Source organism: Saimiri boliviensis, chromosome 1, assembly GCF_048565385.1.
Source record: "Saimiri boliviensis isolate mSaiBol1 chromosome 1, mSaiBol1.pri, whole genome shotgun sequence".
Taxonomy (NCBI): domain Eukaryota; kingdom Metazoa; phylum Chordata; class Mammalia; order Primates; family Cebidae; genus Saimiri; species Saimiri boliviensis.
The window spans coordinates 47,763,127-47,781,893 of record NC_133449.1 but is presented as its reverse complement, the minus strand read 5'-3'; the positions used below and the strand labels follow the sequence as shown (position 1 = coordinate 47,781,893).

Below are 18,767 nucleotides of genomic sequence, written 5' to 3'. Positions count from 1 at the left end.
ACTTCATATTATCAGGGTGTTTTTGCATTTGTGTTTGCGTTGGGAGGTCTGGTGAGGGGCAATTTGATGGCATTGAGGTTTTAAGCCATTCTAATATATGTGTAATGGTATCTCATTCTAGTCTTAATTTGCATTTCCTTAATGACTAATGAAATTGAGCATCCCTTCATGGTCTCATTTGCCATCTACACATATTGTTTGGTGAAGAATCAGTTCCAGTATTTTGTGCCCATTTATTAAACTGGGTTGTTTTATTTTCTTGTTAAGGGGCTGTAGGAGTTCTATATGCTCTGGATACAACTCCTTTATCAGATATGTGTTTTACCAATATTTTCTCTCGATTTGTGGCTTATTTCTTTGCAGTGTTTTTCAAAAAGCAGATGTTTTTAATTTTGGTAAAATCCATTTTTGCCAACTTTTTCCTTGATAGTTCATGCTTTCTGTGTCTGAAAAAAATTTTCTCTAACCCAAGAGCACAAAGATTTTCTCCTATGTTTGCTTCCAGAAGGTTTACAGTTTTAGGTTTTACATTTAGAGACATGATCCACCTTTGTTCCTTGTACATGCTACATGCTATGTGGTATGGGATTTTCTTGGTTTTTGAGTTTTTATATGGATGTCCAATTGCTCCATTTATTTAAAAGATTATCCTTTCTCCGCTGAATTATTTTGGTAGCTTTGTGGAAAATCTACACGTGGGGTCTACTCCCGACCTCTTCCTATGTCCCGTTGGCCTATATGCCTGTCCTTTTGCCTACCTGTCCTATAGTCTGCTCTTGATAACTGCAACTTTACAGCAAATCTGAAAACAAGGTACTGGAAGTCTTCCGACTCTGTTCTTTCTCAAAATTGCTTGGCTGGTCTAGTTCTGTTTGCTGCCGTTGTTGTTAGTTTTGGTTTTTTCTCACTCTGTCACCCAGGCTGGATTACAGTGCCACGATCTCAGCTCACTGCAACCTCCACCTTTCAGGTTCAAGCAATTCTCCTGCCTTAGCCTCCTGAGTAGCTGGGATTACAGGCACATGCCACCACACCCAGCTAATTTTTGTATTTTTAGTAGAGACCAGGTTTACCATATTGGCCAGCCTGGTCTCAAACTCCTGACCTCAGATGATCCACCTGCCTTGGCGTCCCAAAGTGCTGGGATTACAAGTGTGACCCATGGTGCTCAGCCTAGTTCTTTTGCCTTTACCTAAAAATTTTTGAATTACCTTGCCAATTTCTACACAAAATCTTACTGCGATTTTAATTTGAGCTGTGTTGAATCTCCTAATCAATTTCATGTGGGTGTCTTAGTCTTTTGAAAGTAAGGGAGGGGTCATTTTTCAGGAGGCTATCATTCAAGAAAGATGAACCAGTTCCTCCCAGACCTGTGGACATAGTATGGCTTTGTTAAATGGCCTTGGCTCAAAGGATGTAGAGGGGCATGTGTGGAGGGAATAGGGATGCTGCCTGCCTTTCCCATCTGCTCCCTGAGGAGACAGGAAGGAGAAGACATAGAGCTGGGCTCTGACCTGAGAAGCAGCCCTGAGACCCAGCAATAGAAAAGAGCATGGAGCACGGTTCCTTGATAGATCTGAAAAGGAGACGATGAAAGGGGGCTGTTGGAGGGTGAGTTCACTGGTCTGCAAGAGAGAAGGGAAGTTAATCCTCCATGGGAAACAGCAAAAGCAAGGGGTGGATGTGGCAGGAAGCTCAGCATGAGGAGACAGGGGTTGGGAGTGAGGTCTGAATCCCATGCTAAAGGTCAGGATTTTGCTTCCTAAGCAGGGAAGCCCACTAAGAAAACCACTTCTTAGTGGGAGGGGCGTGGTCAGATCTGAGGCTCCCTGGAGACCACCCTGTGGGTGTGGCAGCAGACATGCCATGAGCAGGTTTGACTGGGAAATGGCCATGTGGTCAGAGCAGAAGGCACTGAAAGGACAAGGCTACCAACCCAAAGGAGAGAGAAGACTAAAGGGAATACGAGAGGTACAGAAAGACACATCCATCTGCTACATTAACCCCTGGACCCTGAAGGGCATTTACCCCTCTCCTAGCAAATCCACAGCCCCATGCCAAGCACTGCCATGAGACACCAACAACTACCCTCAGTACTCAAGGGTCTCGCCAAGGAAAAGCATACGACTTGGGCTCCTCATGAATATTCATAGGCCACCCTTTAGGGGCAATATTTTGTGTTAAGGTCATCAAGAACACAACCATCCAAAAGAAGGCTTTGTTTTAAGATTATACCATTGGGGTTGAATAATTTCTTGGCAACCCTGTGTATATCTGGTTGGAGCCTCACTGTGAAGTTTGAAAAAAAGACAGATGGAACAGTCGACCAGAGAGTCCCAGTGACAGAAACAACTATTCCCTGGAAGGGGAAAAAAGGGCAGAAAGGCATTTTTGTTTATTTTCACAAAATTTGGAGAACATCAGTCTCCCCAGCTGTCTCCACAAGATCAAACCAGCCCCAAATGGAAGTTGCTAGGTATTTATATGCCAACACTTGAAATCAAAATCCAACAGGCCTGATGGCTGTGGTTCTGGTCTTCTCCTCCCTTTTGTATTTCCAAGACGGCAATTTCATTTGCTTATTGATGCTGCCTGTCCATTCAATAAGGATTCTGATTCATCTATGAACTTCAAACTCCTCTTCTAATCTAAATCAGAACACAGAAGTACACACCCCCTTCACTTCTTGCTAGGCCATCTGGGCTCATTCTAAACAAAAACACGAGCACAGTCTCAGAATGACTGCTCAATCACCTGGGGTCTGTACTTTGTTGTAAGGGCGGGCCCCCAATAGACAAGGTCAGGGACAGTCATACTGCGCAGTCCGATCGCACGCAGGTTCCCCAACTCTCTCTCCTAGTCCAGCCCTCGAAGGATGCCAGAGCCTCTTAGGGGCTGGTGACTGTAACTCCCATATTAGGTTTGGGCACAGCCCTGAATGGGATACCAAATTTAGCCTTTCTTAGGTGAGAAACCAGTAGAAAGAAGTCAGTCGTGCGAAAGAACCGCGTTTAGACTTTGCTTAAGAGTCACACTTCTGTGGACCTGCATGTAAGCATCACAGAACCAAATGGAAAATTTGCTTCCTTCCTCGTTTATTAAAGAAACATAACTAACAGAAACAAAGCAAAGCCATTCTCTTAGGAGCTAGTTCACTGCTCTCATCCTCCACTCTCATGAGCTCTTCTTAGAAATACAGGCGTAAGGGGCATGAGCAAAAATTCCGTGGTGCTAGTTCACATGTTCTCTCCAGTATCAGACAAGCGAGAGCCAAAGGTGAGATGCTCACCTCTGAGCCGGTTTCCTCTTTCATCTCGGCCCAGGGGTACTCACCAGGAGGGAGCAGCCTGCTTCACTCTGCTGCACTGGGTCAGGCAGGAAGAACATCTAAACTCTCTTTCAATCTTGTAGAAAAAGAAAAAAACAAAACACCCACACAGTGGGGAAATTGTTCCCCACTGTGTGGGTGATGGGGCCCTGAGAGCTGTTATCTGCAAAGGGCACTTCTGGGGGTAACCCAGCTGTCACCACTGTGTGGATTCCACCCCAAAACCTCAAGCCAAACAGTGGGGAATGAACATCAAGAGACAATTTTCCACTCTGTGAAAATGGCTTGACTTTACAAAAATAAATTAAAACGCCATGATAATAAATGAAACATGAGCAGGACCTGTTGTTAAACACACAGGCAATCATGGCGGAGGCTGTCATTGCTTGGTACATTTATACCATCAAAATATGATTTTTCCCTACTTCCTGACCCTTCAGCTCCCTGCCTACATGCCCACATGAAGTCTCTCTCTCTCTCTCTCACACACACACACACACACACACACACACACACACACACACACCCCTCTATACCAGAGACAGATCTGGAATAACTTTAATAACTCCTCTAGCAAGAGTTATCTGGGGGCAGCAGTGGAAGTGGTTGGGGTGAGCAAGTGTTAGACTGTGTGTGTGTGTGTGTGTGTGTGTGTGTGTGTGTGTACACTTAGGCTCACATGCAGGGGGATGGTCTCACCTTGAACACTCTTCATTTGAATAAAGGAGATTTAACAGCTGAAGCACCGCTGTATATGCATGCAAACAAAATCAGGCCTCCTTCAGTCCTCAAGCCTTCGATCGCCACACAGGAGCCCCTCTAGCTCTGACGCAATCCTGCCCCTCTGTGTCTGCAGCAGCCTGAGAGGTACTGCCAGCTGGCCAAGGTTATAGAATTGTAGTGACCTCTTTCCCTCTTCCCCATGTTCATCTCCTTTAAGACCCCCAAATCCATTCTTCTTCAAGAGTAAACCCATCTTTCCAATACTGTCATTTTGGAACCACGTTTTCCTGTCCTGCTTTCCTTCATCCCCTCTCCCATCTTCTAAAGGAGTCTGCTGGGGTTTTCTTCACCATCTCTCTTGGTCCCGATATCTTTGTTAGAATTTGGAAGTAGATCTGGTCATTAGAATATAAAGTCCCAAATCTTGATGCCAAAGGTATCCCTGCCCATACAAAGAAGACCTAGAAAGCCCTCAACTCTGGCATCTGAATTCTGGGTCAACATGACAAGGGAAACGATAATTGATAGGAAAACAGTATGGCCACTCCTCAAAAACTGAAACTTAGAATTACCCTGTGATTTGGGAATTCCACTTCTGGGCATGTACCCAAAACAATCGAAAGCAGGGTGTCAAAGAGATACTTGTATATCCAAATTCATAGCAGCATTATTCACAATGACAAAGAGGTGGGAGCGTTCCAAGCATCCACTGCTGGATGAATGAATAAACAAAATGTGGCCGATACATGCTATGGAATATTATTCAGCCTTAGAAAGGAATAAAATTCCGGTATATTCTACAATATGCACGAGTCTTGAAGAATTATGCTAAGTAAAACAAGGTAGGCACCAAAAGACGAATACTATATTATCCCACTAATATAAAGTCCCTAGAATAGTCCAGCTTACAGAGACAAGAAGTCAAATGGTGGTTTTCAGGAACTGGAGAGGGGTTAGGGAAGGGAATTTCTTATTTAATTAATGGGTATGGAGTTACAGTTTGCAATGCTGAAGAAGTTCTGGAGATAGACAGTGATGTTGATGGCACAACAGTGAAAATGTACTTAATGCCACTAAACTACACACTTCGGAATTGTTAAAGTGCTGCTAGGGTTTGCATGTGTTCCCCCAAAAACAGGTGTTGAAACTTAATGGCCAACGTGATGGTATTAAGAGGTGGGGCCTTTAAAAGGTGATTAGGCCATGCGGGCTCCCTCTCTCATGAATGAGATGAAGACCCTTACAAAGAGGCTTTATGATGCCTTCCCCTCTGCACTGCTCCCTTCTGCCACGTGAGAACACAGCCCTCCTCCCTTCCCCGGGCTGCAGCAACAAGGCAACACCTTGGAAGCAAGGAACAGGCCCTCACCAGACAACTGAATCTGCTGGCACCTTCGTCTTGGCCCTCCCAGACTCCAGGACTGTGAAAAAATTAATTTCTCTTCTTTATACATTACCCAGTCTGTGGTATTTTGTTAGAGCAGCACAAACAGACTAAAACAAATGGCTAATTTTATGTTAGGCAAATTTCACCACACACATAAAAAGTAATCAACAAAAGGATAGAAGTTTTAGCCAGTCCAAACAAGCAAATAGGCTTTTTAAAGAGGGAACTCAACCAGAAACCTACATCCCTCATCTCCCTCCTCCTGGATGAGGGGAGAGGTAGGTGGAAAGGCCAGGAATAAGAAGGAGCAGAAGAGTCACAGTGGCCGGGCATGGTGCCTCATGCCTGTAATCCCAGCACTTCGGGAGGCCAAGGCAGGTGGATCCCTTGAGGTCAGGAGTTCAAGACCAGCCTGGCTAACATGGTAAAACCCTGTCTCTACTAAAAGTACAAAAATTAGCCGGGCATGGTGGTGGGCACTTGTAATCCCAGCTACTCAGGAGGCTGAGGTATGAGAATCACTTGAACCCAGGTGGCAGAGGTTGCAGTGAACTGAGATCACACTACTACATTCCAGCCTGGATGACAGAGCAAGACTCTGTCTCAAAAAAAAAAAAAAAAACAAGAGCCACGGTGACCTGCAGGCTTCTAAGAGAAAAGGTCAGTTCCTCCTGTGCCCACGGGGAAGAAGAGGCCTGACCTGCCAACGGCTCTTCAGTGACGCCTCACGAAGTGTCATCAATTCTGGGAAAATGGGGATTTTCCAGAAGGTAGGTTTGTCCCACCACAAATTTACAAATGCTGTTGTACTTTCCAGAATTTTAAAATCAGAATTCCTTATATTTCAGAAGTAATTTTTAGAAAACACAACCCTTTGATCATCCCTTCTCCATTTCCGCAGTACTGAAGGTGTCAGTCCTCAAGCAGATCACATGCTCCTCAGTAACTCCCTCAGTTTGGCTAGTGTGAATCGTCTGACAGCTCACATTTTGTGAGAGGCACAGCCAAGCCTAGAAAGTCCTCATGCTGTCTCTGAGTTACTGCAATCACTGTCTAATCAGTCTTTGTGCTCCCAAAGTCTTCAGACTCCTCTACAGATGACATCAGTTGCTGAGGGCAGCCTTTTGTGAATACTGGCTTCACTGGCCCACCACCTACTCCCTGGTCCCCAGACCCCAAGGGAGATGGTGAAGGACCTTGGAACTTGCAAGGGAGCCTCCACAGATGTCTTCACTTTCCTTCTCCTCAATCTCATCACCTTCAGTTGTCACTTCTCCCACTTACTGCTTGTTTTTTGTGGCACTTACGTAACTCCATGATATTTGTTAAGTGCTCTGCACTTGACACCTTAAAGGTGGTAAAGACAGCTTGGAGACAAACAACCCTGGAAACACAGCAGGGAAGCCACATGTGTTAGGATAGCTCCTGCTGAGAGGAGAGCACAAAAGGTTGGAGCTGGAGCCTGAAGAGACAAACTCATGTACAACAGACAGCTGCTAACTTCCTCCTTGCATTCTGTCCAATTCTCTGCAGGGCTTGTTTGAGGAGAAGCTTCTAAGTTTGGGGTCAAGGTTGAACTAGTAGGACTACAGAAGCAATCGGAAGCAGCCAGGATCCACCCCACACCTCCATGCTCTCCCCAAATTCTTCCTCTCCTCCACAGCAATGCCAGACAGCAATTTAAAGACTATGTGTTCTGAGAGACGCTTGTTATCAGCCTATCAGGGGCATCTCCGAGTCAGCTGGGCTTCCTGCCACTTTCACGCTTTAGAGGAACGAGGATGGTTTAAGACTTACTTCCTCTCAGAAGCTTCCATTGGCCAGGCATGGTGGCTCACTCCTGTAATCCCAGCAATTTGGGAGGCTGAGGCAAGATGATTGCTTGAGTCTGGGAGTTCAAAACCAGCGCTTGCAACATAGTGAGACATCATGGGGAAGAGCATGCTTGTCTCTGAACCAGAGCAAGATCTTGGCTGTCTTCTTTCTGAAGCAGTCTACCTTGAGAACATTCTAGAAAAACAGGCTCCTCCAAGTTCTGGAGAGAGCACTTCACACCCACCATACCCCACTATGCCACACACACAGTTGGCTTTAGGGTTAGAGGTCTGTGTGCGTACCATACTTCCTCCTAAGTGTGCCGTAGCTATGTGCCTCAGCAGCTGCAGGAGCCTAGCTGGGCTTACAAGGGAAAAACATCCTTCTGCAGGATGCCACACTTTTGTCATGGGCATGCATCATGCATGCATAGAACTGGAAACACACAAGCAATTGATGAGGCACCTCAGCATTTGAGAAAACAGCACCTTGACATTTGAGAAAACAGCAGAAGCTAGAAGGTCACTCTCACCTTACCCTTCCCCTCCTCCTCTGATACAAGCCATAAAACTCATTCGAGAGGTAGTCTCCATACACCCAGAGAAATACTTATCTCTGAAGACACAGGACCACAGAGAAGAATCTGAACAAACAGGCTAAATTTGTTAAGTTCTCAATCTCCCGCCCAGTTTATTACCATTAGATCATACCCACTTTGTCCAATTATCCATCTCCACAACTGTCCACTTCTCCATCAAACTAACATTAAAAACATACAGGTTCCTCTGTTACTTTGGGTCTTTAGTTCCTTGTGAGAGCTCCCATGTTATGTAAAACTTATATTAAATATAAATTTGCATGCTTTCTCTAGTTAATCTGACTTTTCTATGGGGACTCAGCCATGTACCTAGCAATGGGCCAGGAAAATATATTTCTTTCCCTTCCATGACCTTGAGCCTCTCTGAAGCAGTTTCTTTCACAAGTCTCCAGAAATGTCCCACATGAGTACTTTCTTCCCACAGTCTCATTCCAAGGGCTGAGAACTCTCCTGCTTTCTTCCTGCTGTAATCTACATGGCTCCCTGCAGCTTTCTAGGTCTCAGGGATTGCCTACAATTGCCCAATTCACATGTATATTGAAACCATGCATACCCCTGTTATGAGCATTCTTAGTAGGAAAACTTGTTTTGAAATTAGGTGACTCTGGGTTGTTTATGGGCAGCTGAGCAGATATCTCCAAGCCCAAAGCCTATGACCAGAGAGTGGCACTTTGGGAGGCTGTGAGCACAGTTTTCCTAAGGACAGGAAGGACCCTGCTTATCACCCCTCCGCTAGAGCTGGATCTTACTTTAACATCTCAATGCATTTTGACGCATGCAAAGGGGAAAAGGTTGATACCAACACAAAAAACAAACATTTTTCATCGGTGTGATACAGTTGAGACCAAGGTAGAAATCATGAAGCAAGACAAAAATAGGGCTTTTTGCCATTGTCAGACATCCTAAGACACAGAGAGAGAGGCCCAGCATGGAGTGGGTGGCTGGGGCTTCACATACAAACTCTTGCTGGGTTTCTCTCTGCTGGGACTCACCTCTCATGCAGGGTGTTCCTGTTTTCAGGGACATGCTAAGAGTGTCTCACTCTTTTAAGAATGAGAACATTATCCAGATAGTGCTTCTGTGTCATGACCTAGAATATCCCTTTTTAAAAAAAAAAAAAAAAAAAAAGAAATGTGCTATCTACCACCACGTTTTCACAAGACCTCATTCCTCTAAATAGCAATATGCTGTTGCCAATCAAGCAACTAGAACAATTCCATCTGTGACACTGACATCACAGGGAAGCAGCCACCAAAAAAAAAGCTCAAAACCTGAGACTTCAGCAAACCAAGAGCTAAAAACTGGTAAGGATAATTCTTAAAAGAAACAGAAAGGTAAACCTTTACCTGTGGCTGTAGCGAATGGCTATCGTCAACCCAAGCTGTAATTAAAAAGAGAGAAAAACAAATTAAGTAATATCAAGAATATGCAGAATTCACAAGAAAATTAACTTGACACAATTATGCTTTAAAGATTTCCTAAAATTTCCTACAGTTAATGTTTCAAAATTAACAAATTTTAATGACATATTTAGTTTCAACTTAGTTCCTAAAGAAAATTTGTATTTTTAAAGAGACTTAAAGAGGCGTAAAGTATTTACTTGTGGATTAGACAGGAGGTGTCTCTCAATAGAAACGCCTTCCTAAATATGGGTCTTCTTCCTCTGAGACACAGTCACAAAAAGATGGAATTGGAGCATGCGGCGATTCCAAGGGTGGCATTAGGGGAACACAGCCACACATGGTGGGGTCCTGGGAGCTGGTCCCTTCTCTATCTCCTACCCTAGGAGCACCAAGTGGAGCCCAGGCCACCTGGACCAGAGTCTCCCTACGGGATCATCACAGCCTTCACACCGATCCTGTAAGCTCAAGGCCGGCAAGTCTCAGCTCTGAGGTCAGCAAATAAATTGAGCCTGAAATTCACATGTGACATCAAGATATGGTGCACTCAGTTATTGGGCACAGCAACAAGCGGAGGTTGAGGTGAACTGTGATCTCCTCTTTACTCTGCAGGGGGTATGCAGAAACCTCTCAAGCATAAGTGGGGGTCAAATCACATGACGTGGGCCCTGGATAGTTAACAGAAGGGATAGCAAGAGTCAGGCCAGCCAGTCAAGTTCAGTTGCATCAGCAAGTTATCGAAACTGTGGGAGCCTCAATTTTCCCAACTGTAAAATGGGCAAAATAATTACTTTCTCACAGAATGAATGTAAAGATGAAGCAATTTTTATATATTTGTGTGTTTGTATCTTGGTGTATGTATATGTATGACTACTGTGTGACAGACAGGAAAAACTCTGTAAATAATAACTACCACTAGTAACACTACATGCAGGCAATACTCCATTTATCAAAATGTTAGTACATTCCAAAATTTAATTTTTCAATGAGTTTTGGGAACTTCGAAAATATTCTGTTATGCAAGAAGCAATGAACGGTCAAACAATGCCTGTGTAAATCTCATTAGCCCACTCATACCTACAGCAAGACTGGTTTAAGAAGCTTACAATAGTTAAGAACCTAACATCATCTGAATATCATTTCTGTAGCTGAAGTCTAAGTGCCACCTTAAGATCCCCAAACATCATTTATGGTTCTGATGCTGGTCTGAATAGGATTGGGGCGGGGACATAACATTCATGGTGCTGTCCCAGGTGGTGCAAGATGACAGGAGGGTCCCCTGGCAGTGGGAGGGTGAATGGGGAGAGAGAGCTATGAGAAGAGAAATGGCTGAAATAAAAAAAGTCCAACACCCCTGCCCAGCTCTACATCCTGCAGAACCCCCAGATGCTGTTTGAATAGCAGGGCTCCAGAAAAATTCAGCCATGCATATCACTGCAGGCATCCAAAGTACGAGACCAACAAGGACGAGCCATCAGCAATCAGAGGCTCATATTTGCAAAAAGAACAGCTAAAAGTGAAGGCAAGAAATATATAAAATCAGGTTGATTCACCTGAATTTTTCAATTCTCTATCTCAACCTGGGGTAAGTTTTCTTTGAAACTTAAGCAAACAGAAGAGGAAGATGCCTCAGAGACAATCAAGAATTTGAAGAACAAGGAAGAAATTACTTTGGGAAAGAAAGAAAAGCAGAAACTGTAGCCAGAAGGTCAGGATGAGCAATTTACAGATTTCACATGCCGGATAACTTTACGTTTCCTGGGATTAAAACGTTCTGGCTTACAGTGAGGCTAATTATAAGATAATTTTACTGACTGAATATTTTGATAAGCTTTGGAGTACAGTTTAATTGGTGGCTTCTCCACAGTCGAAAGATAAGCCCTTGCTGGAGTAGGGAGAGGAAATGGGGTGGGAAGGACAAGAAGAAAAAAACACACAGAAAAAGTTGCTCGTGACAGCTGTGCTGGTTAAAGGGGGCTGCAAGATGAATCTTTCACAAAGATGAATTTCAATGAAGCGTTTTTATGAGTCTTTTCCTGGCTTCTGAATAAAATATGTTTTATTGTCATTCTTAAAAGGACAGCTTGTTAAGGAAGAAGGTGTGAATCAAGGAAACTCCAGTGGACAGGAATGGCTCAAACCAAACGACAGAGCAGCCAGGGCTCCCGGCAGGCCTCTGCATGAATAGGCCCTGCAAGGGCACAGGACAACTGGGGAAGGGGGAAAACCCCCATGCTACATGGGAACCACGTACAAGATGGATGGGAACATATTTCACAGTCATTCTGGAAACGTGGCCAAAATCTCACATAGAATGCACTGGGTCCAATGAGGAAGGCCTGAACAGAAGCTGGAACAGTGTAGAAAAGTTCTTGTGGGTCTTCCCTTGAAACCTCAGGTTGCAACAGACCAATGAGGCAAATGACCTGTGTAAGAAGCTTCCATATGCCTGCTCTTCCTCATTCCTACAGAGAAAGCAGGGGAGGCAGGAGAATCTCTAGGCTTTTTGTGCCATAGCAAATGCCAGGTAAAGGCAACTGTGTGATCTCCTGAGAGATGAGATGCTTTTCCTCCTCTACCTTAGGAATGAACCTCCATCATCTGGTCAATCCTTTCAAAGGTCCCTCGCCTGCTCTCATGTATCTGCAACTCAAAAACTCTTTAAGCCTCACCACTGCCTGTGTGCGCACACACATGCACGCACACATGCACATTCACACGTGTGCACACATGCAGCCACATACACGTATACTCGTTCACATTCAGACATGCACATGCACATATGCAGTCTATTAGTGCTTGTGTGCATGTCTATTCACATGTGCATACACATATGCATATGCACACATGCACACACGTGTGTATCACCACATATGCACACATGCACACTCATACATATGTGCTCATCCATGCACATGGATACACTTTGGCATTCAGAGAGGCTCATGGAGCTCCTCAGACAAAAGGAGGCCTCAGACAATTGACCCCTTTGTTGCTTATCTCAGCAGGGACCCAGAAGAGAGAGGGGGGAGGCCCATGGGTTGGCCCCTGACCCTCGCCCAGCCAGGCTGAGGTCCTGAGACATGGAGGTCAGTGAAATTTTGTGCTGTCCTCCCTGGGGAATGTCCCCCCAGGGCATACTGTAAGTAATGCCAGAACACACTTAACAAACTCCATTCTGAGTACTTCGCTTTAGATTTACACAATTTGTTAGTATCAAAATTAAATCACATTTTAATGGCAAGGAAAGAGTAATTCAACATTTCAAAACTTTTCCTGCTGCTTCAGCCTGAAAATGCTCCTTTTTTGGAACAGCTGACTGAGGCAGCTGTTTTGCATCAAGTCAGAGGGGTTTCCATATGACCCAGGGAGCTCAGACAACAGGCAGACCTTCCTGCATTAAAGGGTAATCTGAGAATAATTTGCCATAAAACACCCAGAAGTACACCAGCTGTAGCCAGATATGCCCTATAAAGCACCACGTAGACTTCATGGATCTTGTAAAATAATAATAATTTTTAAAAACACATTTTAAAAACACATTGTAATTTTTTTAAAAGAAAGAAATGGTTTATTCTACCTTAAAGGCAGCAGAGAGATTCCCTTACGTGCACGATTGCTACTAAGCACCACTTCCCAAATGCCCACTTGACCAAGGGTCCCTGTGTCCCAATGTCACTGGGAACCTGATCTTTTGCAGGTACCCTGGGCCTCTTGTTGAAGATGTGCTCTCTCACACATGGCTGCCAGGAGCATGTGAAGAGGAGAAACCAGGAAGCATCAGCCCCAGTCTCCCAGGTCCGAGTCCAAGTCCAGAACTTTCTAGGCTAGGTACAGCAGCACACCCCAGGGCCCCTGCCCCATGCTGGAGGGGCCATGACCTAGGAGCCAAGTCTTTTCACGGAGGCAGCCATCAAACCACCAGCACCCTGACACCAGCCACCAGCACCCTGATCCCAATTCTTCAAGGAAAGCTGGAAAATGGAGTTTTTATTATGAAAATTTCTATGTTTTAAACTAATTTTAATGTTTTTCAAATATGACTCAAGCCAAGCAAAACATGTCAACAGGATTTGGCCAGGGGGCCACCCGCCTGCAACTTGCCTTGCACCCTGCCTGCTGCCAACCCTCTACATGGGTCTGCAGATCTGAATCTATATGTAGGCGACAGATCTGAATCTATGCATAGGTGACAAATCTGGAAAGAGCCTGCCTACTTCTTCCAAGGCTTCCCTCCCTTTCCCAAACTTGTGGGAAGGTTTTTCTTTATTTTTCCTTTTTTCATGTCAAAGGCCTAGAGAATTGTACATCACAAAATAAACACTACAAGAAATCGGTATTTGTTTCTCTTCTGTATAGTTTTACTGTTCCTATCCCCTTTTCACAGAAAATATGGAAAAAGGAACATGAAGGGAAGAAGAGGCATGACAAGGGCAGAATACCATGCAAACGGGGCCATGGTGTACACAGAATACCACTCAAACAGGGCCACAGACCACCACCCAAACAGGGCCACAGACCACCACTCAAACAGGGTCACAGAGCGCACAGAAACCACTCAAACAGTGCCATGACACCCACAGAATACCACTCAAACAGGACCACGGCACCCACAGACTACCACACAAACAGGGCCACAGAATGCACAGAAAACACTCAAACAGGGCCCCCATAGCACCCACAGACTACCACTCAAACAGAGCCATGGCATATATAGAATACCACTCAAACAGTGGCAAGGCACACACAGAATAGCACTCAAACAGGGCCAAAGCACCCACAGAATGTCACTCAAACAGGACCATAGCATGCACAGAATACCAAACAGGGCCATGGCACCCACGGAACATCATTCAAACAGGGTCATGGCATGCACAGAATACCACTCAAACAGGGCCACAGCACCCACAGAATGACACTCACACAGGGCCATGACACACACAGAATGCAACTCAAACAGGGCCACAGTACCCACGGAACACCACTCAAACAGGGCCACGGCACCGACAGAACACCATTCAAACAGGGCCATGGCACCCACAGAATGCCACTCAAACAGGGCCATAGCAGCCACAGAATGCCACTCAAACAGGGCCACAGCACCCACAGAATATCACACAAACAGAGCCATGGCATGAAAAGAATACCACCCAAACAGGGCCACAGCACACACAAAATATTACTCAAACAGGGTGCACAAAATGCCACTCAAACAGGGCCACAGAACCCACAGAATGCCATACAAACAGGGCCACAGCACCCACAGAATACCACTCAAACAGGGCCACAGCACCCACAGAATACCACTCAAACAGGGCTGCCACAAGCACACAATACCTCTTAAACCGGACCATAGCAAGCACAGAATACAACTCAAACAGAGCCATGAGATGCTGGCAGCAAGGATGTGAGGACTGGAAGAAAGTGATCCACAGGACAGATTTCGGTAACCGCTTCCCAGGTCTCCTTCTAGCACTGCTCTCTCATGATAACAAGCAAGACTAGCACACCATCCCCATAGCCCCCTCCAGGACTGGTTGTCCCCAGGCATCACCCCATATCTTACTGATTCCATGGGCCTGACTCTCAAACCCCATCACACCCACCACAGCTCACTGGGTTTCCGCCACGGATGTCTTCCCAGGACTTTCTTAGGCATTTGCTATTTCTGCTGATAAGCTAATGATGCTTAGAGATGCTGGTGGAAGTAACAGTAAACTTTGTGGCCAAACCCCGACCTTTCCAGTCTGCTTCTTCATTGTGAAATGAGGATAAAGTTACCTACTCCATAAGCTTGTTTTAGGCAGATTTACTTTGACCTCAAAAATGAGGACCAACAGTATCAGTCTCCCCTAGGAACTTGTGAGAAATGCAAATTATCAGGCCCAAACCCAGACCTACTGAGTCACAGACTTGGATATTTTACCTGGTCCTACAAGAGTCAAGTTTGAGAAGCACTGAATGAGATGCTGTACGGAAAGAGCTGAGCAACCTGCCATGTTACTGACAAAGCTTTTATTAGCTGCCAGATAATGATGACACAGCCCAAAAAAAGGCATAAAATGCCTTTTGTATTTTATGTCCTCTCGATCATTTCAATGTTCTGTACTCAACTTCAAGCATCATCATGATCACTACGAGTTCAGGCCCACTGGCAGGTCTGGAGGAGATGAGGCCTCCTGGTGCTCATAGGAGACCAGCAGGGAGAGGTGTCTGCACTTTGCTGAAGTGCACAGTACTGTTGGTAAGCAAGGACGGAGCCAGCTTCCTCAAGGCCAAGGGCGAGCCGTGGTCCCTCACCAGGCTGCAGCACCCTCACCTTTCTGTGTTCCTTTCCGTCATCCCACCAAAAGAGGAACAACACAACAAGACAGAGAAGAGGAGAAAAAGCAGCAGTGTATTTTCACTATGGAGTGTACTTTACGATGTTACCCTTCCTTGATCCCTTGATATTAAATTAAAAAAAAAAAAAAAACTAAAGAAATAAAAGAAAAAGTCACACTTCAGTTAAAAAAAAAAACAAGAGATAAATATCATATGTAGGCTCTTTCTAGATTTGCTGGAAACCCAGTAATTCATATCTGAAATTTTCAAAAGCTGATATACAAGACAAGTTGTTAAATCAATGGAAATCAATATAGAACCAACATTGAAACTTAAACAGTGGTTGTTTCACTAACCTAAGGAAACAGGTTGTTTTTAAGTCTTTAGGTCCCAAATGACTGAAAATTTCAGACGCATTATGCTGCTATTCCTCACTGCTCCCTACAAAGAGACTGACCCAGGCACTACTTTTTGGACTAAAAGTTACAGCTCTGTTTGAAAAGCGCAGAGTTCACTTAAGGACTTGCGTTGTCTCCCACATAACCAGACGTGAAAAGTTGTGAGTCCTGAGTTGCTGTCTCTGCAGCAATGGCACCTTGGGTCCCTTTTGCTGGGTGTTTTCCGGGGATGGAGTCCCATAAGCCTGGGGCTTCAGTGGTTGCAGGACCCTCTGCTCTCAACCTCCCCTCCAGAGAGGTAACTCTAACCAGGGGACAGCAGGTAGGAAGTTCTCGAGCAAGAACCTAGCAATGGTTATGGGCTTCAGGAGCAACGGCTGTCACCTTTGTCATATTAAGTGGACATCATCTGTCATAGTGAACTGGGATTAGGGCAGGACAGGACTGCTTACTCGTGTGTGTGTGCGCCCCACACGCAAGGCTGCTAACCCAACTCTGGAACCACTGAATTCACTCCAGGCAGTTCCTCTCTGGTGTTTACAGCTTGTCGATGAATACATTTTTATTAGGCCTTAGGTTTCAAACCAAGTAATTATGCACTTTGGTTCCTTTGCTTCTCTTGATAATGAAGGGCTGGCTAATGGATAATAATGAATAAGCCATACACTGTGTTTTCCTAGAAAGCTGAACTACCTAAAAGAAATTACCATGACAATGGCTATGGATTCTGTGCGTCTCTTACGTCCCAGAATACCTCACACTCTGGAACATTCAGTGGTAAATAATGACTTAAGTGATTCTTATTACGTGGCATATATCACTGTTGATTATTAAGTCAGAGGAGATTCATCCAGAAGAGGAGGAAGAGGACAAAGAGAAAGAAAGGAACAGTGAATGGACCAAGGGAGATAAATATGACACCCTCAGTCACGGTCAGTAACAAAAACGTTAGACCATTTCCAAGGTGGATTTGGGGACATTACATACAGGAACATGCAAGGCCACTGATGGGCTGTCAGTCACAGCAGCTCAGAGACCTCACCTCAGCCTGTTGACCACTCTCATCCCCAGGCCCTGTCACAATCAAGAGTCAAAACCCAGGAAAGGACATTGCTTTTCAATGTATGACCCGCAGAGAGTTTTAAAAATACAAAAAAATACTTTTTCTCCTTCTTAGTTTTCAGCTACCTTCTCCTCGATCTAATTCTTACCCTCCAAAATTCACAAAAGTAAAAAAAAAAAAAAAAAAAAAAAAAAAAAAAAAAAAAAAAAAAAAAAAACAGGAACCCTCCACCCAAGCATATGAGACAGTACATGAAATACAACAGCAACTGCTAAAAAGAGTGCAGGAAATCTGTTGCAGGGAAATAAATAATTTTTTAAAATTAAGCTGTTTATGTTGAGATATTTGTAGACTCACATGCAGGTCTAAGAAATTATACAGAGAAATAATACAGAAAGATCCCAGGTATCCTTTATCTAGTATCTCACAATGGTAACAGCTCACAAACTTAGCACAATATCACAACTGGGATACTCCCCTCATACAGCCAAGGCACAGAATAACTCTATTCCCACAAGCAACCCTCATGTGTAGCCACACCTACTTTCCTCCCTCCCCAGCCCACTCCTTGGCCCCTGGTGGCCACTAATCTGTTCTCCATTTCTATAGTCTTGTCATTTCAGGAATGTTATGTGTAAATATAATCACACAGGATGTAACATTTAGGGCTGGACTTTCTTAGAAAAAATCTCTAGAGATTCATTGAGGTTACAGCGTGTATCAATAGCTCATTCCTTCTTATTGCTGAGTAGTGTTCTGTGGTATAGATGCATCACAGTTTGTTTAACTTTTCACCTGTTGAAAGATATCTGGGTTACTTCCAGTTGAGTGATTAGTCATGAATAAAGTTGGCATAAACATTCATTAACAAGTATTTGTGAAAAAAAAAATACATTTTCATTTCTTTGAAAAAATGCCCAGGAGTACAATTGCTCAGTTATATGGCAGTTGCACGTTTAGTTTTATAAGAAACTGCCAACTTGTTTTCCAAAGTCTTGACAATCTCACCAGAAATGTATGAGTAATGCTGTTTTTCTACATCCTCACCAGCATTTGGTGTTATCAGTTTATAAATCTGAGTTATTCTGATCGGTATGTAGTGATGTCTCATTGTGGGTTTCATTTACATTTCTCTAATAGATAGTGATGTTAAATATCTTTTCATGTGCTTATTAGTCATCTGTATGACTTTTCAGTGAAATGTCTCTTTATCTCTTTCACCCATTTTATAACTGGACTGCTCAGCTTTTACTGTTGAGTTTTGGAGCTCTTTATATATTCTACATACTAATCCTTTGTCAGATATGTGATTTGTAAATATTTTCTCCCAGTCTGTACTTGTCATTTCATCTTTGAAACAAGGTATTTCACAGAGGGAAAGAGTATTTTGATGAAGTCCAACTTGCTAGTTTGTTCTTTAAGGAATCAAGCCTTAGCTGTTATGTCTAAGAATTATTTGTCTAGCCCTATGCCTCAAAGAATTTCTCCTTTTTGTTGCGACAGAGTCTTGCTCTGTCACACAGAGTGAAGTGCAGTGGTATGATCATGGCTCACTGAAGTCTCAAACTCCTCCCAATTAGCTAGGACTACAGGTATCTGCCATCTCACCTAGATGATTTTATTTATTTATTTAAGTAGACAGGAGGTCTCACTATGTTGCTCAGGCTGGTTTCTTTTTTTTTTTTTTTTTTAAAGTTCTATGGTTTTAAATTTTATGTTTAAATCTGTAGC

At 44.1% G+C, this 18,767-nt stretch overlaps 1 protein-coding gene across 3 annotated transcripts in view; it reads right to left on the bottom strand.

Annotated features, from left to right (window-relative positions):
* ACOXL (acyl-CoA oxidase like) overlaps positions 1-18,767 on the bottom strand; it is a 384,752-nt gene that overhangs the window by 257,520 nt on the left and 108,465 nt on the right. For all 3 annotated transcript variants that reach the window (XM_003926733.4, XM_074396963.1, XM_074396961.1), the window contains one exon: positions 9,198-9,232. In XM_003926733.4, the coding sequence (XP_003926782.1) occupies positions 9,198-9,232 (35 nt within the window). The remainder of the gene's footprint in view (positions 1-9,197; positions 9,233-18,767) is intronic.